The sequence below is a fragment of the Danaus plexippus genome, chromosome 14 (genome assembly GCF_018135715.1).
Source record: "Danaus plexippus chromosome 14, MEX_DaPlex, whole genome shotgun sequence".
NCBI classification, from domain to species: Eukaryota; Metazoa; Arthropoda; class Insecta; order Lepidoptera; family Nymphalidae; genus Danaus; species Danaus plexippus.
Window position 1 is genome coordinate 4,198,385 of NC_083546.1, and position 19,085 is coordinate 4,217,469.

At 30.4% G+C, this 19,085-nt stretch overlaps 3 protein-coding genes across 3 annotated transcripts; 1 reads left to right on the forward strand and 2 right to left on the reverse strand.

Moving 5' to 3' along the window:
- Positions 1–335: 335 nt before the first annotated feature.
- LOC116769474 (ribosomal protein S6 kinase 2 beta) lies at positions 336–11,231 on the reverse strand. Its single transcript, XM_032660578.2, has 14 exons — positions 11,002–11,231; positions 10,261–10,545; positions 10,007–10,192; positions 9,651–9,932; positions 9,330–9,484; positions 9,040–9,127; positions 8,186–8,316; positions 7,881–8,030; positions 7,396–7,533; positions 6,476–6,682; positions 5,958–6,157; positions 5,592–5,689; positions 4,500–4,715; positions 336–3,733 (listed from the first exon to the last, which is right to left on the reverse strand). The coding sequence occupies exons 1-14, from the start codon at positions 11,056–11,058 to the stop codon at positions 3,623–3,625; spliced, it is 2,304 nt and encodes a 767-aa protein (XP_032516469.1). The 5' UTR covers positions 11,059–11,231; the 3' UTR covers positions 336–3,622.
- A 905-nt stretch (positions 11,232–12,136) lies between these two features.
- LOC116769475 (organic cation transporter protein-like) lies at positions 12,137–16,953 on the forward strand. The gene is made up of 9 exons (XM_032660580.2): positions 12,137–12,257; positions 14,152–14,387; positions 14,791–14,970; positions 15,050–15,280; positions 15,362–15,581; positions 15,687–15,852; positions 15,921–16,197; positions 16,268–16,536; positions 16,613–16,953. Exons 1-9 carry the CDS (start codon positions 12,149–12,151, stop codon positions 16,659–16,661), a joined length of 1,737 nt encoding a protein of 578 aa, XP_032516471.2. The 5' UTR covers positions 12,137–12,148; the 3' UTR covers positions 16,662–16,953.
- On the reverse strand, positions 16,652–18,732 carry LOC116769476 (CAAX prenyl protease 1 homolog). The gene is made up of 2 exons (XM_032660581.2): positions 18,519–18,732; positions 16,652–18,277 (listed from the first exon to the last, which is right to left on the reverse strand). Exons 1-2 carry the CDS (start codon positions 18,600–18,602, stop codon positions 17,036–17,038), a joined length of 1,326 nt encoding a protein of 441 aa, XP_032516472.2. The 5' UTR covers positions 18,603–18,732; the 3' UTR covers positions 16,652–17,035.
- Positions 18,733–19,085: the final 353 nt, after the last annotated feature.

The window sequence follows — 19,085 nt, forward strand, 5'->3', positions numbered from 1 at the left end:
TGTCGTTACATTGAGTTTACACTGTATTTAAATTATAGTGATAATTCAAAACAATTGAGAAAGTCAGGACTCAAAATTTCTTAATACAAAGAGGACAAAAATGAAAAATAAACTTATCTATTTGGTACCCATCACTGAAGCTCTTAAAAGGTTCATATTTCACAAGTCGATAAGCAAATATAAATTTGCCTAAAAGCATCCAAGGTTAAGGAGACTATTCAAAACGTTTAGAACTTAACTAACAAATGAATGCAGTCCTCAATGTCTAGACTTTATAATGGTTTGGGGTTAAAATATATCGAAATAAAACAATTTCATAAGCAATGTCAACATTTGTAATTATATGAGGGCCTATTTTAACAAAGTACTGTTAGTAAGTTTATATTTATAAGATAGAAAAATAGATAATGTGATAAAATTATCATCAACACCACAAAGATTATAGCATCATCATTTTTAACACTTCATGGTCCTATTTAATTGTGTATAAAAATGTATCTTCAAACTGTAATTAACAATTCAATAGTGTTATAGAAAAAAACTACAACAGTGTATGTATCTAATAAGAAAATACTTTTTTTTTAAGTTATCAACCTTATTCTAATAATATTTCCATTTAATTACTGCTACATTATACATTTTATAGTTGAACATTATTTCATCATAGTGCTTTTGAGGCTACAGTGATTTGTAGAGTCTAAACATTGTATCAGAACTTGATTAACAACAATATAGTGAAGTCATTCTACATGGTATAAATATGGACATTTATTTTCCTATGTGAATTTTTTGTCAATTATCGATTTAAATAAACTTATTTGAGCATCTAATAAAATTCTCATAGATTCTATACAATAAATTATATCTCTTCTCCGTGAAATTTGAACAGATTCATGAGTAAATTACTAATTGAAATCAGATATGTTAGAAGAATTTTATTAAAATTTCGAATAAAATTTGATTAAATCAATTACATATATTTGTAATTTGTTTTACTAATTGCTTATATGAATTGGAATTTTCTATTAAATTTTCATTATATGAGTATGAAGAATGCCTCAGGAACATAATGGTTCCAATAAATCATGATATGACAATATACCGACAGACTTACCATCAGATATGTACCACAATTATTTCTAGAAGTAGAATTATATATATTTATATAAATAAGTTTATTATGGCGGTCATTTTTGTAAGCATCTATTAAATTTCAATTCCTTTAGTCCTTTAATGTAATACTTATAATTATCCTAAAATTGTATAGGATAAAATTATGCAAAAGTCGACAAAATAGTATCATCACTAATGGCCATTTTTGAAATAGAGTATTTTATAATCAATAATATATAAGGAATATAAATTTCATAATGAAATGTTCGTATTAAAATATATGCTTATCATTCAATACAAAGTTGTACATGTGCGTTGAAATAATTTACCAACCAACATTATACTATTGAACATTACATTACCATTACACTTTTAACTAATTAAAAATCAATGAAATTAATAATCTTCTCAGAACAGACGATTAGGGATTGAAGTATTAAATTTAAAAAGATCTTTGGAATTTATCAGAATATCTAGTTTTGGTGAAAATCTCGATATAAACATACATATATCATGCTACAAATACAGAACCATGTATTTTCAAGTCGGTAGAACATACACATCTTGTAATGTTCGTTAAAATCGTATAAGTACGATCGCCAATACATACTGGTAATATTTCCTTCTCAATGTTACTAAACAATCAAAATTCAATGATATCCAATTATATGACACAAATTATTTGAATAAAAATTAATTTATATAACCTAGATATCTTTGGTTAAGTATATTTGCATTTATTATTGTAATAATTGAACAAATATTTATTTTAATATATTGTAGTAGTATTTGTTATATATAAAAATATACTATTATGCCTAAAACCATCACCATTTTCAACAATATATTATTATTTTAAACTCGCTTATAACTTCAATAAACATATATAGCAAGAATACTGTAAAAACTTATTATTAGAATGGTAGCCAGTGTAACTAATTTCAGTATAAGTAAATACATAACAATAGTTCACGTGTAAACATTGTGCCGAGATGTCTATATAAAACATGTAAATGTGAATCGGAATGTTGTGGAAACCTTATTTATACTTTATTGTGCTCAGTTTTGTTTTAAAATCTTTTTCATATCTCATATATTTGTGTTTCATTAAAATTAGTAATACTGCTTAATTTTAAACCAAATACAAAAGTTACACTGACTTGATATATTTGAATTCAATAATAATGAGTGATAAAATTGTATTACATGTATGTACTTGCATCTATTTGACAACATCTAAATTAATCTAATACTAATTAAAGCATACAATAAAAATAGACATGATTTGACTTATTCTAATAAATATAAATTATATATATATGTGTGTGTGTGTGTGTGTTTTATATTTCTCACATAGAATGTAATTTGTGCTTAACATATTAGGCCATTACAGTAACTGACAATATAATAACTTCATTTAGTAAACTAAAAATCAATAAAAATATTCATCTCTTAAATCTCTCTTCCAAATCAGCTTTCAAAGTATTGGATTATCATGCTCATATAAAAATAGCATTTTTAAAAAATAATGTTGTTTTATTATAAAACAATTAATATTGTATAAAAAAATAAATGTTTCAAGTGATTATATATACATAATTTTTTAAATGATTATTATTCTAAACAATTAAAATACTCATATGAAAATAGCGAGTTGATCGGCTTCAGTACACAATGGTGGTGTTAATAATTTGCGTTTGAACACTAATTGTTTTAAGTAAAAAAAAAATTAGTAACAGTTTTATTTTGTATTGATTTGATTAACAAAATTTGCTGTGACTATGATTTTCTATCATTCATACTACTGTTGTTTGTATGTCTATGCAGTAGCCATTATTTTGTACACATAATAGGCTAAGTTATAAATAATATTAAAGTCGCATTTTCAAAAAAAAATTTAATTTAATTTTCTTAACACCTGATTGTGAAGGCAACTCATTATTTTCATAACATGAGTGAAATTTGAGTGATAAAAGTTACTTCCAATGGCACTGTTGGACTAAAAGGGAAGGTGGGTGATATAATTTCATTTAATTTAAAAATATAGTTTTTTTCTTATATTATCAGGAAGACTACTTGGCGTATGATTAGAAGAAAAAATACTCAATTTTCCATTAATGGTCTGCCCAAAAAATATATATTTCTTTTGGAATGTGACTTGTAGTCGTTTAGAATTAAATGCAATTTTACTAATTGGGGCAAATCATCACTTTATAATATTTTCATATTTAAATTAAATTTAATACTTTACCTAATAATTTCTGGTTTAATATTAAATTTAAAAATAGTAAATAATTCTATAAAGCCACATTATTATGCCCAGTTATTTAAATAACTGTTATATTTGTATACTAATTATGGGTCTTAACATATGAAAAATCTTATGCAATGACAGACGAGATGCATCAATCAATTAAAAGTATATAGTATATCTTTCTAGGCATCAGTTGACTAGCTAGAATTTTTATTGGTGAAACAATAGGCGGCTTTTTGTATATTTGTGAGTAATTTATACTTGCGTCGGTGGAAACCGTCTTTGGGGTTTGATGCGGCGTTGTGCGAGCGTAGATTGTGTCACTGGACCGAGAATGTGAGGGGTCATTGGAGCCGATGTCATTGCCTTAAAGTGATATAAAATATTATGTTTATAAACCACAGATATGTTTTTTTTTATTTTAAGAAACAAACACTTTAAAATCTCACATGTATAATTTTATATTAGATAGTTATAGTTACAAAAGATAAGCCTTTGCCCGCGATTCCGTCTGAGTGGACATCAGAGTTTTTCTCTACCATTACAGCCACAGAACCCGAACTGAATTTCATGGTTCCACCCGTGTAGTTTCGGGATCGGGAATGGAAATGGGGATAAAAGGTAGCCTACGTCTTACGACAGGGTTCCATCTCTCTATGCCGAAATTCATTAAAATCCGTTCAGTGGTTTAGGCGTGAGAAGGCAGCAGACAGACAGACAAACATAGTTACTTTTGCATTTATAATATTAACGATTTACGAAAAATATAAATTATATATTTAAATTATTTACAATATATGTTTAAAACAATAAGCATGGAAGCCAAAAAGCAGAGAAAACTATAGTTTCTATCACGTGATATTGAAAATTCAACTGTTAAACCGTCATCCCGACGGAATCAAAGGCAATTCTGGAATACATTATAGCTATGTGTTATTCGGATGTCTAAGTAGCGTTTCAAGCTTTATCAAAATCCGTTAAGAATTTTTGACGTGACGTGACACACGTATGTACGTATGTCACGTGCTCACAACTTTTCACATTTATAAAGTAATTCAGAATATTATATGTAATTGTTAATATGATCATAAGTTCGACTGGAGGGCAAATATTTGTTGAAATAATGAGGTACTTGGTAGGTGAGGTCTACGGCGCGGCGCAGGTCGTCCGGCGGCAGGGGCGAAGGCGGTGCGGGCGCATGTCGTCGCGGCGCGGTCTCCGCTATCCACGGCTCGCGGAGCAGCTCGTGGGCCCGCGGCCGCTGAGACGGCTCCAGCTGAAGCATGCGACGGATGCACCCACGAGCCTCCGATGAAACGCCCAGCCAGGCGCCGCTCGACATGTCCACCTGATTAATCAACAGTTAATGAGATTTAAGTCTTTCGCGAGTATACATTTTAATGAAACATTATTAATATTAGAATTACTACGCGTTATTTTATTATTCTTTAAAACTACATGCTGTTTTTTTTTCATACTATTGCTTTAGTTCTTGATGAAACTATATCTTATGCGGTCGCTAAGTTAGGATAAGGATTAAGGATACAAGGAATCTGTTCCATTACACCTATAAGTAATTTTCAATGTTTAAACGAAACTAATATTTTTCGGATCACTATGCTACATACTCTCGCCGTTTCGGTTACTTTGGAGCAACCGTGATAACGGGCAGAGGAAATGCAAAGTAAACGAAAAGTCGGGAGTATGTAGTTTTAAAAATTATAAAATAACGCGTTGTATTCGGAAAATATTACTTTCAGTTAATTAACAGTAAATTTTAGTTTATATAAAAGCTTAGGATGTCAAATAAAGAAATATGGAAACAATTTAACTCAAATGACTTTAGTTAATATAGTGAAACAGCTGTTTCTATTGATTAACTAACTTATTTAACTTATTAACTAACTGAATAAGCTGTCATGGTAGTGTATACGTATGTGAGGTTTGCGTCACCGATAATGATGCTCTGTAGGAATTAAACCATCCGCTGACACCATTATCACGCCATAAATGACGTCACATTAACCACGCCCCTAATTTTGTTTATTCTCTTCCGACAGTAATATCATATCAATATTCTTTTAGTTGTGTCAGCGTATAATAACTTTCACGGTTATGACTTTCAAATCCGTACTTTATTTTTTTCCTTTATAATAAATCTACTCTATAATAATACCTTCCACTTGTTCTACTTCGGTCACAGCTTAAATATATCAAAACTGACCTTTCCAGATTCAATCCTAGCCAATATCGCTTCAGGAGTGTCATCTCCTGTGGACGCAAACGGCGTTCGCCCGGACAGCATAATGTATGCCAGTACACCTGAAATAATGATTATTAAAAAATGTTGTCCTAATATGCCCTAGTTATAAATTTAAAAAATAAAATATTTCATAGTTAATATGTAAAATTCAGTATTCATTTAAATGTAGGAGTTAGTCAATGTATGTACTAGATAATATGACCACGACCTGCACTTTGGAATATAAATTGATATTTGAAGTGAATTTTAAAGATCATTTCTAATACCAGTGCTGGTTAGAGTCGAAAGTTTGGTGAAGTTATTGAAGAACATTATTATAACAATCACCTAAGCTCCATATATCACAGGCGGCGTCGTAGCCAGCTCGCTTGAGAACCTCCGGTGCTACGAAGTTGGCGGTGTAGCACGGCGTCATCAGTAGACCATTCTCAGCTCGTAGCTGTTTGGCTAGACCGAAGTCTACGAGACGTACGTCCTCTGGTCTACGTTCAGCCGTCGCGTACAGTATGTTAGACGGCTTTATATCCCTTTAAAATATATTTTTTCGATTACAAATCTGTTATCATATCTGATTACATACAAATAAACATTCGAGATGACAGTAAAAATATTTTAGAAGCAGATAAATCTCAATATAACATTAGGGTTACTTAAAAATTTATTCTATTAAATTTCAAATGCAAAAATATTATTACGTATGTAGAATAGTTTTTTGTCAGTTAATACAAGATTTTTCCGCTAAAGTGACTATTCGCTCTCTATAGATAGGTAATATGACCTAATTAGAGCATATGTTCTTGCCAATCCGACCACTATATTATATATTAAATATCTATTTATGTAACCTGTGAACTACAGTGTGTCTGTGGAGGTAGTGTACAGCGTGAAGGACGTTCCTCATCACAGGGGCGGCTTCATGTTCGGGCAGACAGCGGCGGCGCGTGATGTGCTCCAAGAGCTCACCGCCGCGACACAACTCCGTCACAGCCAAGATACGACCGCCCTCAGAGTACACGCCGCGTAGAGTTATTATATGAGGATGATGGCTGTATCTGAGAATAAAATATTATTTATTTTCACCAGTGTTAAAAATGCGTTAAATTTAATAAATACAAGTAACGCTGACTCCGCTAACATCTGGCTGTGAGAACCAGAAGATTCCTGGTACCGGGCAAGATATCTAATCATATTGCTATCATTACATTGCGGCAACTATATGTCCTTAAGTATGGTTAAGTTTTTAGTTATGAATTGATAAGAAAATAAATGTCTCGTAGTTTCATAATTTTACTTGGAACCGAAAGAAATGAGATAAACTAATTAAATATTAAAACATAGCTTATAGTAAGACAATCATATAGATCTTATACGATTTCTTTGCTCCTCTTATAAAGTAAAACGTAAGACTGATAAGACATTAAATGTTGCTTCTATTAAGTTTTTTAGACACAGATTTAAAGTTTTTTAAATGTTTATTATTTCATAAAACATTATCTCTTAAATTAAATTTTTATGAAAAATATTTTCTATACCTATATATAACGTATTTATCGTTCCTTTTAATTTTCACATCCAACTCGATTTGTTTCGAAGCAAAAACAAAATTTCTTATTTACTCAAAGAGATTATTTCTCTAATAAGGCGATATTTAAAATTATCATTTGCACATAGATTATATTATGTATTAATATCAGCATCATAATTGAAATATAATTCTATATGAAAAAATTACATTTATTATAACTTTTAACTTGTTTTTAATCACCTTAATAGAATTTCTATTTCTTCGCGAGGATCGTATTGTAACTTATCCATGATCTTAACAGCGTACTGTGTGCGAGATGTCTTGTGTTCACAGAGACGAACCACAGAAAAGGAACCCGTACCTAATTCACCCATTAATCTGAAAAAAAAAAATATCTTATATACACATACTTTAAATAGTAAACTTATTGTTATATTAATGGACTAGGTGGGAACAATGAAATAATGATCCAAGAGTATGGAAAAAGATTATACTAAAGAGGAATCAGTGTATGCAATAAAAGTGTCTATAGTCTTTCATAAATCAGTGATGTGCTGATATGAAAATATTAAACATGTTTTGTCCTTTGATACAGTTACGTTTCTGTGGATACAATTTGAAGGGAATCTTATTATAGAATCAAGGTAGAACTTAAAACATTCAAAACATATGTATGTGACAGTTCATAGCTTTAGCAGAAGCAACAACTATATGTTATATTATACCTGTATTCATCAAAGAAGTTGTTCCTATTTACAAATCCGGCCCAAAATTCCTCTGTCGACGTCTTAGTGTGTGCAAGATGGTTTTGATTTTGATTGGTAACTGTTTTATTGTCTTCATTCAACAAGCACGGTGCAACGAAACTGAAACCTCTGGATAAGGAACGCAATATTTAAGTACGTCTTAAAATGAACCAATTTTTTTATTATGTAGCTACATTTATAATATTTATTAATTTTTTTTATGCACATTTTCATATTATGTTTATGTCAAAAATTTGTTGCAGTAATTATTTTATTTTTTATACCTGAACAGTTCGTGTGCGTTAGCTGACGCGGGAACGCCGGGCGAGTCTTTGGGCGTGCGACACGTGAACTCGGAATCGAAGTAAAAGGCGTCGTCAGCGCGGGATACGGCGGGACGGAATGGGGGAATAACCTAAAACACGTATGCAAATAAAATTTACAATTTAAAATTTTTTGAACGTCCAAAAAGGTTGCACATTAAAATATATACTACAGAAGTATTTCTCATGTTAGGTAAAAACTTAAATTACTCTTATTACACGAACAGAAACAAAGGACAAGCAAAATGCCAAGGCACGGGAACTAACCGTGATAAGCGGCAAATATGTATACGGCAGCATTAAGTGGAACAATTAAAGGCTTTATATCATCATGACATTACACACCCACGTATAAATTATCTTTAAAATGTGACGTACAGTCCAAATCTTTCACACTCTATAGTTAAATAAATTTTAAAAGGGAAGAAAAATTAAATAATTAAATTAATTCGTGTTCTTCAAAAGTTGATTCCTAGTATAAAAGAGACTTGATGATTATCTATCATTACCTTGAACATTCTTTCATTTATTTCCATATGGAGACTTCATTAATATCAAGAAATTGGACTATATTTTAATATAAAAAAAAACATCTAATATACTAGATTAATCAAGTATACAGACTTATTTTAAGAGATAAATTTCTTCTAAAATATGAAATATATTTGAGTATGATTTGAATTACCAATGAAAATAGGTCCTTTGAATGCATTATAGTGGAATAGCATCTTTTTTTCTTACATGAAAGCAGAATTCTTAGTAAAAATTATTTTTCTTAAAAATATGAGAATGTTAGATATATCAAAAATATTAACCTCTTTTCTTAATAAAGCCTCCCATTCAATACTAGCAAAGAACTCATGATTCTTTATATCTTCAATACCATTTGGTCCAGCTCCCAATCTGAAAATTTTAAATGAGAAAATACAAATAATGAAACTGATTTTCTTAGAATATTCAAGACGTAATTATAAAATACACATGTACACACAAAAGCATTTGTTTTAATTTATGGAAATGTAATCTAGTATGCATTACACTTATATTAATTAGTAGCCAGTCTAATTAAAAAAACTTCACTTCCTTATATCAGTAATTCTTATACCTGTTGTGTGGATTCCTCTTAAACAACGCTCGAAGCAATGATTGTGCCTCCTCACTCAAATTTGAAGGCATGCCCAGTTTTGCTTTTAGTATTTGTGTCATTGTTTCATGTCTTGTAGAGCCATGAAATGGGAGATTCCCAGTTAGCATTTCAAACTGTAAAAAAAAGCTCCAATAAAATTTTTATATTGTCCTATGTTTTAATGAAAATTATATGATTCATCAAGTTTTAGCAGTATATATAATGCGTAGATCAAAAATAAATTTATTATAGATTCTAGTCAAATTGAAATAATTATATTATAGTTTAATGTTGATTTACCATTAAAACCCCAAAAGACCACCAATCAGCAGCCATTGTATGGCCCTTTCTGTTGACAACCTCGGGAGCCATATATTCAACAGTACCACAAAAACTATATGCTTTATCACTAGGAGGTAGTTTAGATAGACCAAAATCAGTTAGAGCTATATGTCCATCCGCATCTAATAAAATATTTTCTGGCTTTAGATCCCTGTATATTATTCCCAATTTGTGCACATGTTCTAATGCTAATGCTAATTCAGCAAGATAAAATTTAACATCCTCTTCTGTGAACATAACCTGTAATTAAGTTGTTTTATAACATATAAATGTTTAATAAACAAATATTAAGAAATGATTGTAAAATGATGTACCTCTTTACTTAATCGGGAAAACAAATCACCGCCTCTCAAGAAATCCAATATTAAATACAATTTACCAGCAGTTTGAAAGGCATAATGGAGTTTAACAATAAAAGGATGGCCCATTTCAACTAATATATTCCTTTCCATTTTCGTTCTTTCTCTATCTCTCACTTTTAATGTGGCTTTTTTTAGTACCTAAACAAAAGATGTTTTGTAATTATTTAATAACAACAATACAAAAACATGTATTCAATAACACCTACCTTCATGGCATATAGTGTACCAGTATCTGGGCCAGTAACTTTTCTTACTAGGAAAACTTTGCCAAAGGAACCTTCCCCTAGAAGCTTGAGCAGCTCAAACTGAGAAGGGTCTGCCTTTTCATGCCCTTCTTTAACAACATCCTGGAGCTCGACCTCTCTTTCATAATTCTGGTCATTGTTTGTCACACTTGACTCAAGACTCTCAGTTGTTGATGCTTGTCTTGATTCAGCTGCATTCTCTACAACCATTGGAAGACTGTTGGTAGACTGTGATACAACAGCACGCTGAAATGTTACACAAAAACATTCACTTACATATTTTATATAACTAAGGTCCATAATTTTTGCCATATGGAATGACTTATTATAGTACAAATTTAAGTGAGGTATTAAAATATTTTCATACATAACGTATTACTATAAATATAAAAGTAATCTTTGAAACATATGTTTAATTTTAATTTCTTGATAATCTATTTTTCAGACGGGTTAATTAATTTTTTTACTTATTATTTACTTAAAATTTGTTACTTATTAGCAAAATCATTGTGTTTATGCTGTTACATATAAATAATCAATGGGCGTTTCTCTCAATTATTGATAAATGATAATAAGGGCTACCTTATGTTTTAAAATAAGATAAATCTGTTCCTTACAAAACTATGATTTTAGAACATTGATATTTACAATTTAATTATGAAGGAAAATTAACTATACAAATACTTGTTTTTAATAACATACCGTAACATCTCCAACATTTTGCATTCGCCATGGGTCGGTGGCATTGGCCAAAGGCATTTTATCTTGCAATTATACACATTCAGCACAAATATTTATAAAAAATAGATATCTAAATCGACACTAAGTTTGTTGTATATTTAATTGATTCTTCATTCATTAAAACAAGTGTAGTGAAATCGTAGAGATTTACTACGTACATATAAGTTCGTATATTGAATATAGTTATTCATAAAATATAGACATAGCACTTGTAGTATACTCTGTGATATTCATAAGTGTTGCAAATAAAAAAAAACTCAATAGATTAGTCAAAACTTTTGACTCAAAAGCAATAAAAAGAGACCGATTTCATATAGATAGGCACAAAACAATTTGATTTTGACTCTTTTAATTATAATGGAACATTTAATATGAGGGCATCCATTAATTTCGTGAGATCAAAATAGGGGGAAGGGTCAATTAAAAACTCATCAAATGTTAATTTAAATGCTAATTGACTAATTTGAAAAGTAAATTATTAATTTTAAGTTTCATTAATTTTGTATGATTTTCTTGATTTCTACAATTTAATTTAGTCTTTTTACAATAATACTCTCAAGAAAGGGAATTGGGAGAGTCCCAATGTATTTCATGAAGGAGGATCTAAACGTCCAACGTAAGAAAAAAATAACTTATGTAATTGATGAAAGTTTTCTATGCCCCCCATAAGGAAAAATATCGTTTCAAATAATCAAAATGATTTCTTTATTAGTGCAAAGAAGACTCAGAGTTAATTAGATTACTATTTACTAACGTCACTTTCTGCAGTTTTAAGGAATAGTGTTTATCTATTTTCATGTGTAACTAGGATATTTTTGTACTTTAAGTATAAAAAGGCAGAATAATGGTTGAAATTTTAACTGGGTTAAGGAGAGCTTATTACCGTAAATTGTTGTTAATTCTATAAACTGCTAAAGTGGAGTTTTGGTTGTAATTATTATTTATTATATAGTGTGTAAAATCATTAAAATAAGAATATCTACAGGTGTGTCTTATATGACACTTTTGTAAAAACTGTCTTAATAAATAGTCATAAATCCAAAGAGGCGTTATTAGTATCTTCGTACATTATACTAATGAAGTTATTGCAATTTGGCTAAAAGTCAAGATGCAAACATTATTCTTAGTAATGTCAGAAGATGAAATCGAAAAATTATCATCTGGCGTTGCAAAAAACAATAACAGTTTAAGAAAGGATGCTTCAGAAACCAAAAATGGTGAGGTATTCAGAAATAAATTATTGCCAAGTATTACTTGTAAATTTAAATTTATATGCTATGGTATCACATAAAGGATATTGCAGGTTTAAGATACATAATTTTTTTTTCTCCGTATCGGGACGAGTCTGTTATTATTATACAATAATATTATGAACGTCGAGTTTCATCACGGTGAATCCTTGAAATTAATAATATTATTAATCATAAAGTTTATTTAGATTCTATTTAAATGAACTTAGTGCTAGGGTTAGTGAAGGGACTTTTAAAATTATGAAATTGATTACTGGAGCAAGACTGAGAACCTTTACTTTAAATTTTTATAAAACATGTAGAGATTAGGAGTAAAAGGTTACTTGTTCTTCAATGATGACAAAAGTTATTGTTTTGGTCGATAATCAGCCTATACAATATTATATTAATAAGACAATGATTATCTGCGCTGGGCTCCGTCTACAATGAAGGGGAACTTTGGGAACTCTGAAGACGCTTCGAGATAACACTGTCATTTTCCTGACTGTCATCGAGGACATTTCCCGGAATAATCACTTGTATTTCAACATTTTCAATAGCGCTGATATGTCAATGTTTTTAATGAAATTGCTTACAATTTAAAGATTACCAAATTAATTAACAAGTATGTCTACAATTAAACATTCAACAATAGGTATTTTGAATGAAAATGATTTTTGTTTTCCTTAATTTAAAGTCAGTTATTTATTTAATATACGAAACTAAGGTTACGCTAAGCATAAGTATTCAATGGCTTAACTCCTGAATTGAGAATAAATTCAATAGCTCATTGTATTTTTAAATATTATACCAAATTTTTTTCTGTGGTTTATAGTTGGTAGAATTGAGTTTGCTTTTTATTTAAATAATTGTAATCATATGAAAAGATGTATGAGAGCTGTTGAATCAAGTTTTTATTAGCATATGTGCATTTTACAAATAAAAATTGGTTTCGATGGAATTTTTTTACGGAAAATAAGTATAGTTTAAGTTTAAGTTTTTCTTAGTTTGAATGCTTATCAAACCCCATAGGATGATTTTATTTATGAATTTAGCGCTAGTAAAAGGGTTCCGAGACCTTACGTTTGTATAGGTACTTATGGGGATGTGTGGATTCAATTATTACAATATTAATCCATACTAATATTATAAATGCGAAAGTAACTCTGTCTGTCTGTCTGTTACTCAATCACGCCCAAACTACTGAAACAATTTGCACGAAATTTGGTATGGAGATATTTTGATTCACGAGAAAGGGCAAAGGCTACTTTTTACCCCGGAAAATGACGCATTCCCATGGGAAAATTCAGGTGGGCCGATTGCTTTTACGCCTAAACTACTGAACAGATTTAAATAAAATTTGGTAAGGAGATAGTTTGAGACTTAAGAAAGGACATGAGTTACTTTTGACAGCGGGAAAACAACGCATTCCTATGGGAAAAATTACTTTTCTGGAAGGAAAAACAAAAAACATCGTATATAAAAATGTATTGCAGTAACCTATCTTCTTCTTAAAATGTATTATGACAATCACACTTAGTATGGCCTCATTTCATCTCGGCACAATTCAAACATACGTTCAAAAAAGTACAGCTCAGGTTTTTTGATACCACTATACAAAAAAAACTATCCAATGCGGATGAAGTCACGGGTAAAAGCTATATATAAATAATTCTGAAATTTACGCGGACGAAGTCGCGGGCAAAAACTAGTAAATTAATAATTTATTATTCTCCATCTTTAAATTACTAAAGTAATTTAAAGAATACTTCATACTATAACAATTTAATAGTAATACTACTCTACTGTAAAAAAAGCTAATAAAAATAGTTAATTTTACACTTTCAACAAAACCGAAAGTAAAACATTTCTTTTTCTCCAGATTCAAAGAGTAATCTTAATTCAGATGGCAATCCTGAAGATATAACTTTGAAAGTTCTTGGAGAATTTGGAAAATGGCAATTATGGTTGAGTGTTTATATGGCTTTATTAAAATTGCCATTAGCGTGGTATCAGTTAAATATCATATTTATGGCACCGCCTCAAGAGTTCTGGTGTGCTAAGCCCGAATCTTTAACTATTTTGACAGAAAAAGAATGGAGACGACTCTGTGCTCCTGTAAGTTCTAATTAAAGAAGCAATTAGATTTTCGGGGTCATCGATTATTATGTTAACGATTCCTGTATGTTGGAATAACGATGGAATTATAATTTATTTGTATTTAATATGCTAAGCCAATTTTTTACTTAAATGGCCAGAGAAATTAGATCACTGTATGGTTTGCTGATACCCAATGTATTAGTCCCTTAAAATTGTAAAAATATCATATCAATAATCGTCACAATAAGTTGTATAATATTATTTTGTCTACACAGTACATTATTCATTTTAGCTAAACTTATTAATATAAATATGTGTGTTATACATAGGTACATACCTACTTTCTTTTAAACGAAACTGCACTAACCTGTTTAAAAATGTAAAAAAAATTGAGTTGTTGGTACTACATTCAAATTTGCAGTTAATTGAAGAATACCCTTGTTTGATTTTCGACCCCGAGATACTGCTTGTTTTACCGTATATGGAGAGAGCACTGATACCCTTAGTGAAATGTCCTCGATTTGTTTACAATACTACGGTATTTACACGAACAATTGCTTCAGATTGGGATTTAGTATGCTCCAAACATTGGTTAATCCACGTAAGTGTAGATTTTAAAAGAAAAATGTTTCTCAACAATTTTTTCCGAATTTATTTAACAAATAATGTACTTTACTTAGCTAACCCAAAGCATAATGATGTGGGGAGTTCTTATTGGTGGCATCATTTTTGGTTTAATCGCAGATAAGTATGGGCGCAAAATCCCATTAATGATCGGAATAACTATACAATTCATTGCTAGCTACATAACTAGTGTTTTACCATGGTACTGGTTATTTTTGGTAAGCTGGTTCATTCTAGCTTTGGCTTCCGGTGGAATTGGCATTATATCGTTTGTTTTAAGTATGGAGGTAAGAAGAATACTAAATGGATATAACGCGACTTTTATGAAAATAATCCTATATAGGTATATCTAACAGCATAACGGTTAGATCGTAGGAGGAAAATGGCGAACAATAATACCCATTGTATACCAGTTACCTTTTGGTCTTGGGAATACAATCATGGCGATACTTGCCTATTGGCTTCGGGACTGGCGAAAGTTGGAAATTGCTTTGGCCACCCTGTCTTCACTATTTTTATTTTACTGGGTGTTAATAACAGAATCACCTAGGTGGCTTATTGCCACGGGCCAAAGTGAAAAGGCTTTAGGTAAAAATATTCCAATAAGTAATAATTATAAATATATTTTCTAAACTAGGTAGAATACTTTTAAGTGTAGGTAAGTACCATCATCAATGAATTTTTCTGTTTTAGTGGTATTAGAAAATGCAGCAAAACAAAACGGAAGAGAAAAATTTCTACAAGATGCGTTACCATCTTTAAACATTTATAAGACTCGCATTAGAAACGATCCGGGATTTATTGCTTTTATAAAATCAGACAGCATGCGACTTATAACGTTTTTGCTGTCTTTGAATTGGTATTAGTGAAATCATTTTCCCTTTTTAACATCCAATGTTCAATTAAACACACATTGTCAATTTTCAGGTTCTGCACTGGTTTAGAGTTTTACACTTTCTCACAGTATCTTGGGTTAATCGGTTCTAACATTTTCTTAACAGTTGCAATTAGCGGGCTTATATCTGTATTTGGTGGAATAGCTTGTCTTTTAATTGTAACAAAACTTGCACGAAAACCAACAGTTTGGGTATTTCAAACAATAACAGCTTTTTGTTTTGTCTTCATTTTTATTATACCAAAAGGTGTATTTGTAAATGATTGGCCACGTCTTTTATGTGCTGGTTTAGGATTTGCTGGACTAGCAGTAAGTCGATCATTTAATAGTTTACTCGTACACTTTTACATTAGGTAATAATTTGTATGTTGCGAATTAGGGCACGGTACCGGCTTTGTATTTGTTTTCCGGAGAACTTTTCCCGACCTTAGGACGCAATGGTGGTGTAGGTGGAGTGACAACATTTGCTAGGGTTGCTGCCATGGTCGCACCAGCAGTTGTAAATCTCGAAGAATTAATACCGGACCTTCCTTTAATACTTCTGGCAATAATTTCATTTGGTCAATTAGCATTACTTGTTCCTCTGCCTGAAACAAAGGATCAACCATTGCCCGATACCTTGGAGCAAGCCGAAGAATTTTATAAAAAGTAATAAATTATTGTTAGTCCGTGGTTTCGAATGTAGAAATATCAGAAATTGACGTATGATTTTTTTTCTTTTCAGAACAAACAAGGACAAAAAAAGAAATAAAACATCTAAACATAAGACATAGAAAAGTTTATTGAACCACTAAAGTATATTGGAATTGACAGTTATATAAAAATATCTTATAGTTAGATGGTGTATGTTATAATATCCAATATTAAATTGGTAACTCATAAAATATAGTATAAAAAATATTGGTGTTCATTATATTTTAAATGCTTTCAAAACATTATGGTTCACTTTTTAAGCCTAATCCGAGTGCATGTTTTAAATGCGATTTTCACTTTGTGCATGTATTTTATAGGGGAAAATACATTAATTATGCTGCATTATCATAAAATAGATCTTATAGTAGCACATTTAAATGCAAAACCACTTAATTATTAATTGTACTGATATAAGTAGTCAACTCACTGTATTACTATTATTTTTATGCATAATTTACAATTCTTTCTTTTGCTCTTTGATTAAATTCTGAATATTTTCAATTCTATGCAACAAAGTTGGATGTGAATGGTACCAGGCTGAGTAAAGTTTGTCGTAGATCGGGAAATCCAAATTATCTTTCCCTAACTTAATGAGAGCAGATCTCAGTTCCTTAGAATAATTAAGGGAAACTGCAAAGTTATCAGCTTCAAACTCAAATTTTCTAGATAAAGCTGTTGCAAAGAATGACAAAAGTGAATTGTACGGTGCAAGAATAAGTTGTAAGACAACAATCAGTCCAATAATAATTGGTTCCTGGCCTTGAGGGAATCCTAAAGCCATATATAACATGGAATATCTGAAAAGAGCCCCAAATGCTGTAAATAGAAGAAGTAAGTTAACTTCAGTTAGAGCTATGGATTTATAAATGTGGCTACAACTCCAGTGACCAAGTTCATGTGCTAAAACACCCAAAATTTCACTTTCCGTACAGCCCGTTGTAACTTTTTTATCTTCATCTACTTTCTCTAGTAAAGTATCAAATAAAACAATTCTTTTAGCACCAAACAGACCACTGAAATATGCATTACTATGAGCCGATCTCTTGGAACCTTCCACAATGTATATCTGAGTAAGAGGAAATTTAAGTTTTGATGCTAGATTCTCTATCGCGGTTCTCAGAGATCCATCAGATAGAGGAACAAATTTATCAAACAAAGGTGCTATTACTGAAGGGTAAAGCATTAGCAATAACAAAGTAGTCACAGTGGTAAATAGCCATAACCAAACTACAAACATTTTACCACCAAGCATTATTATGTATATTGCCATTGAAACCACTGGTAATGTTATAACAAGACTGAGTACTAAAGATTTCAATTGGTCTTTTATGAAAAAGCCAACAGTTTGCTTGTTGAAACCATGTTTCTGTTCGAGTACAAAAGTGCCATAGATTGAGAAAGGCATATTAGTAACAAAGTTGAATAATGTTACAAATGTCATAAAAGTACAACTTATTAAAATTTCTTGTTTGGGACTAACATTGAAAATCTCAGCAATGCCTTCTGACTTTTGCCATGCAACAGATATCCATCTCTTATAAAGAATTATTGATGTTATTGTCATACTGTAAAATTCCTTAGCTATTTTGAGGTTTGTCTTATCAATTCCATATATACGAGCTTTTTCAAATTGCTCTTCATTTAGCATCGTTTTAAGGTCCTCTGGGATGTTTTTGTTAGTTTTATATATTTTACGCTGAAATATTAAAAATATGTAGGTTATACAAATTTAAGCAATTACATATTTGAAAAATATATTTAAGATAATTATTATTACAAATCAGCAATTATTTTCCAATAACTGACGTGGTCTATGTCGAACTGCATATTATTATAGTTTTTTTTTAATATTCAGCATGATACATAAGTAACTGCTAAACGAACTAAAGAAAATCTTTATTAAACTCAATATACATTTATAAAATAGTCGGTCATACCTGCCGTAAGGAGAGATATAGTTCCCATAAATATTCAATCCATGAGAAGCTTAATATAAGAAATAAGAGAATATTCTCGTCCATTATGGAAAAACTATTTAATTATTCCTAATATTTCTTAATTCGCAAATATATCGGTAACCTTTTCTCAATAGGAACTTAGAAACACACTATAATAAGACGTCAACGGTCAACCTTTAGACAAACAACTTTCAATTGACGTTGAACCGGCAATCAATAACGTCATACATACAGATATCAATGCTTCATAGATTATATACCAATATTTTTAACATTGTGTAGACGCTCGATTTAAACTGTTGAATTTATTATTATGATATAACTAATAGTACACAAACATTCATAAAAAAATAAAGGGATAATAAAAATAAAATTATATAAAAATTGGTCAAACAAAACCTGATCTTATTGCCTCCTGGTGATTTCTATCAATAATAGGGCTAGAGTAAAGGAGATTGTGGATTTTAACTTTTGTTCGAAGATTAGTCTATTATATAAAACTTTGTACCTCCACGGAAAATTAATGTTGTTTTTTTATTTATAATA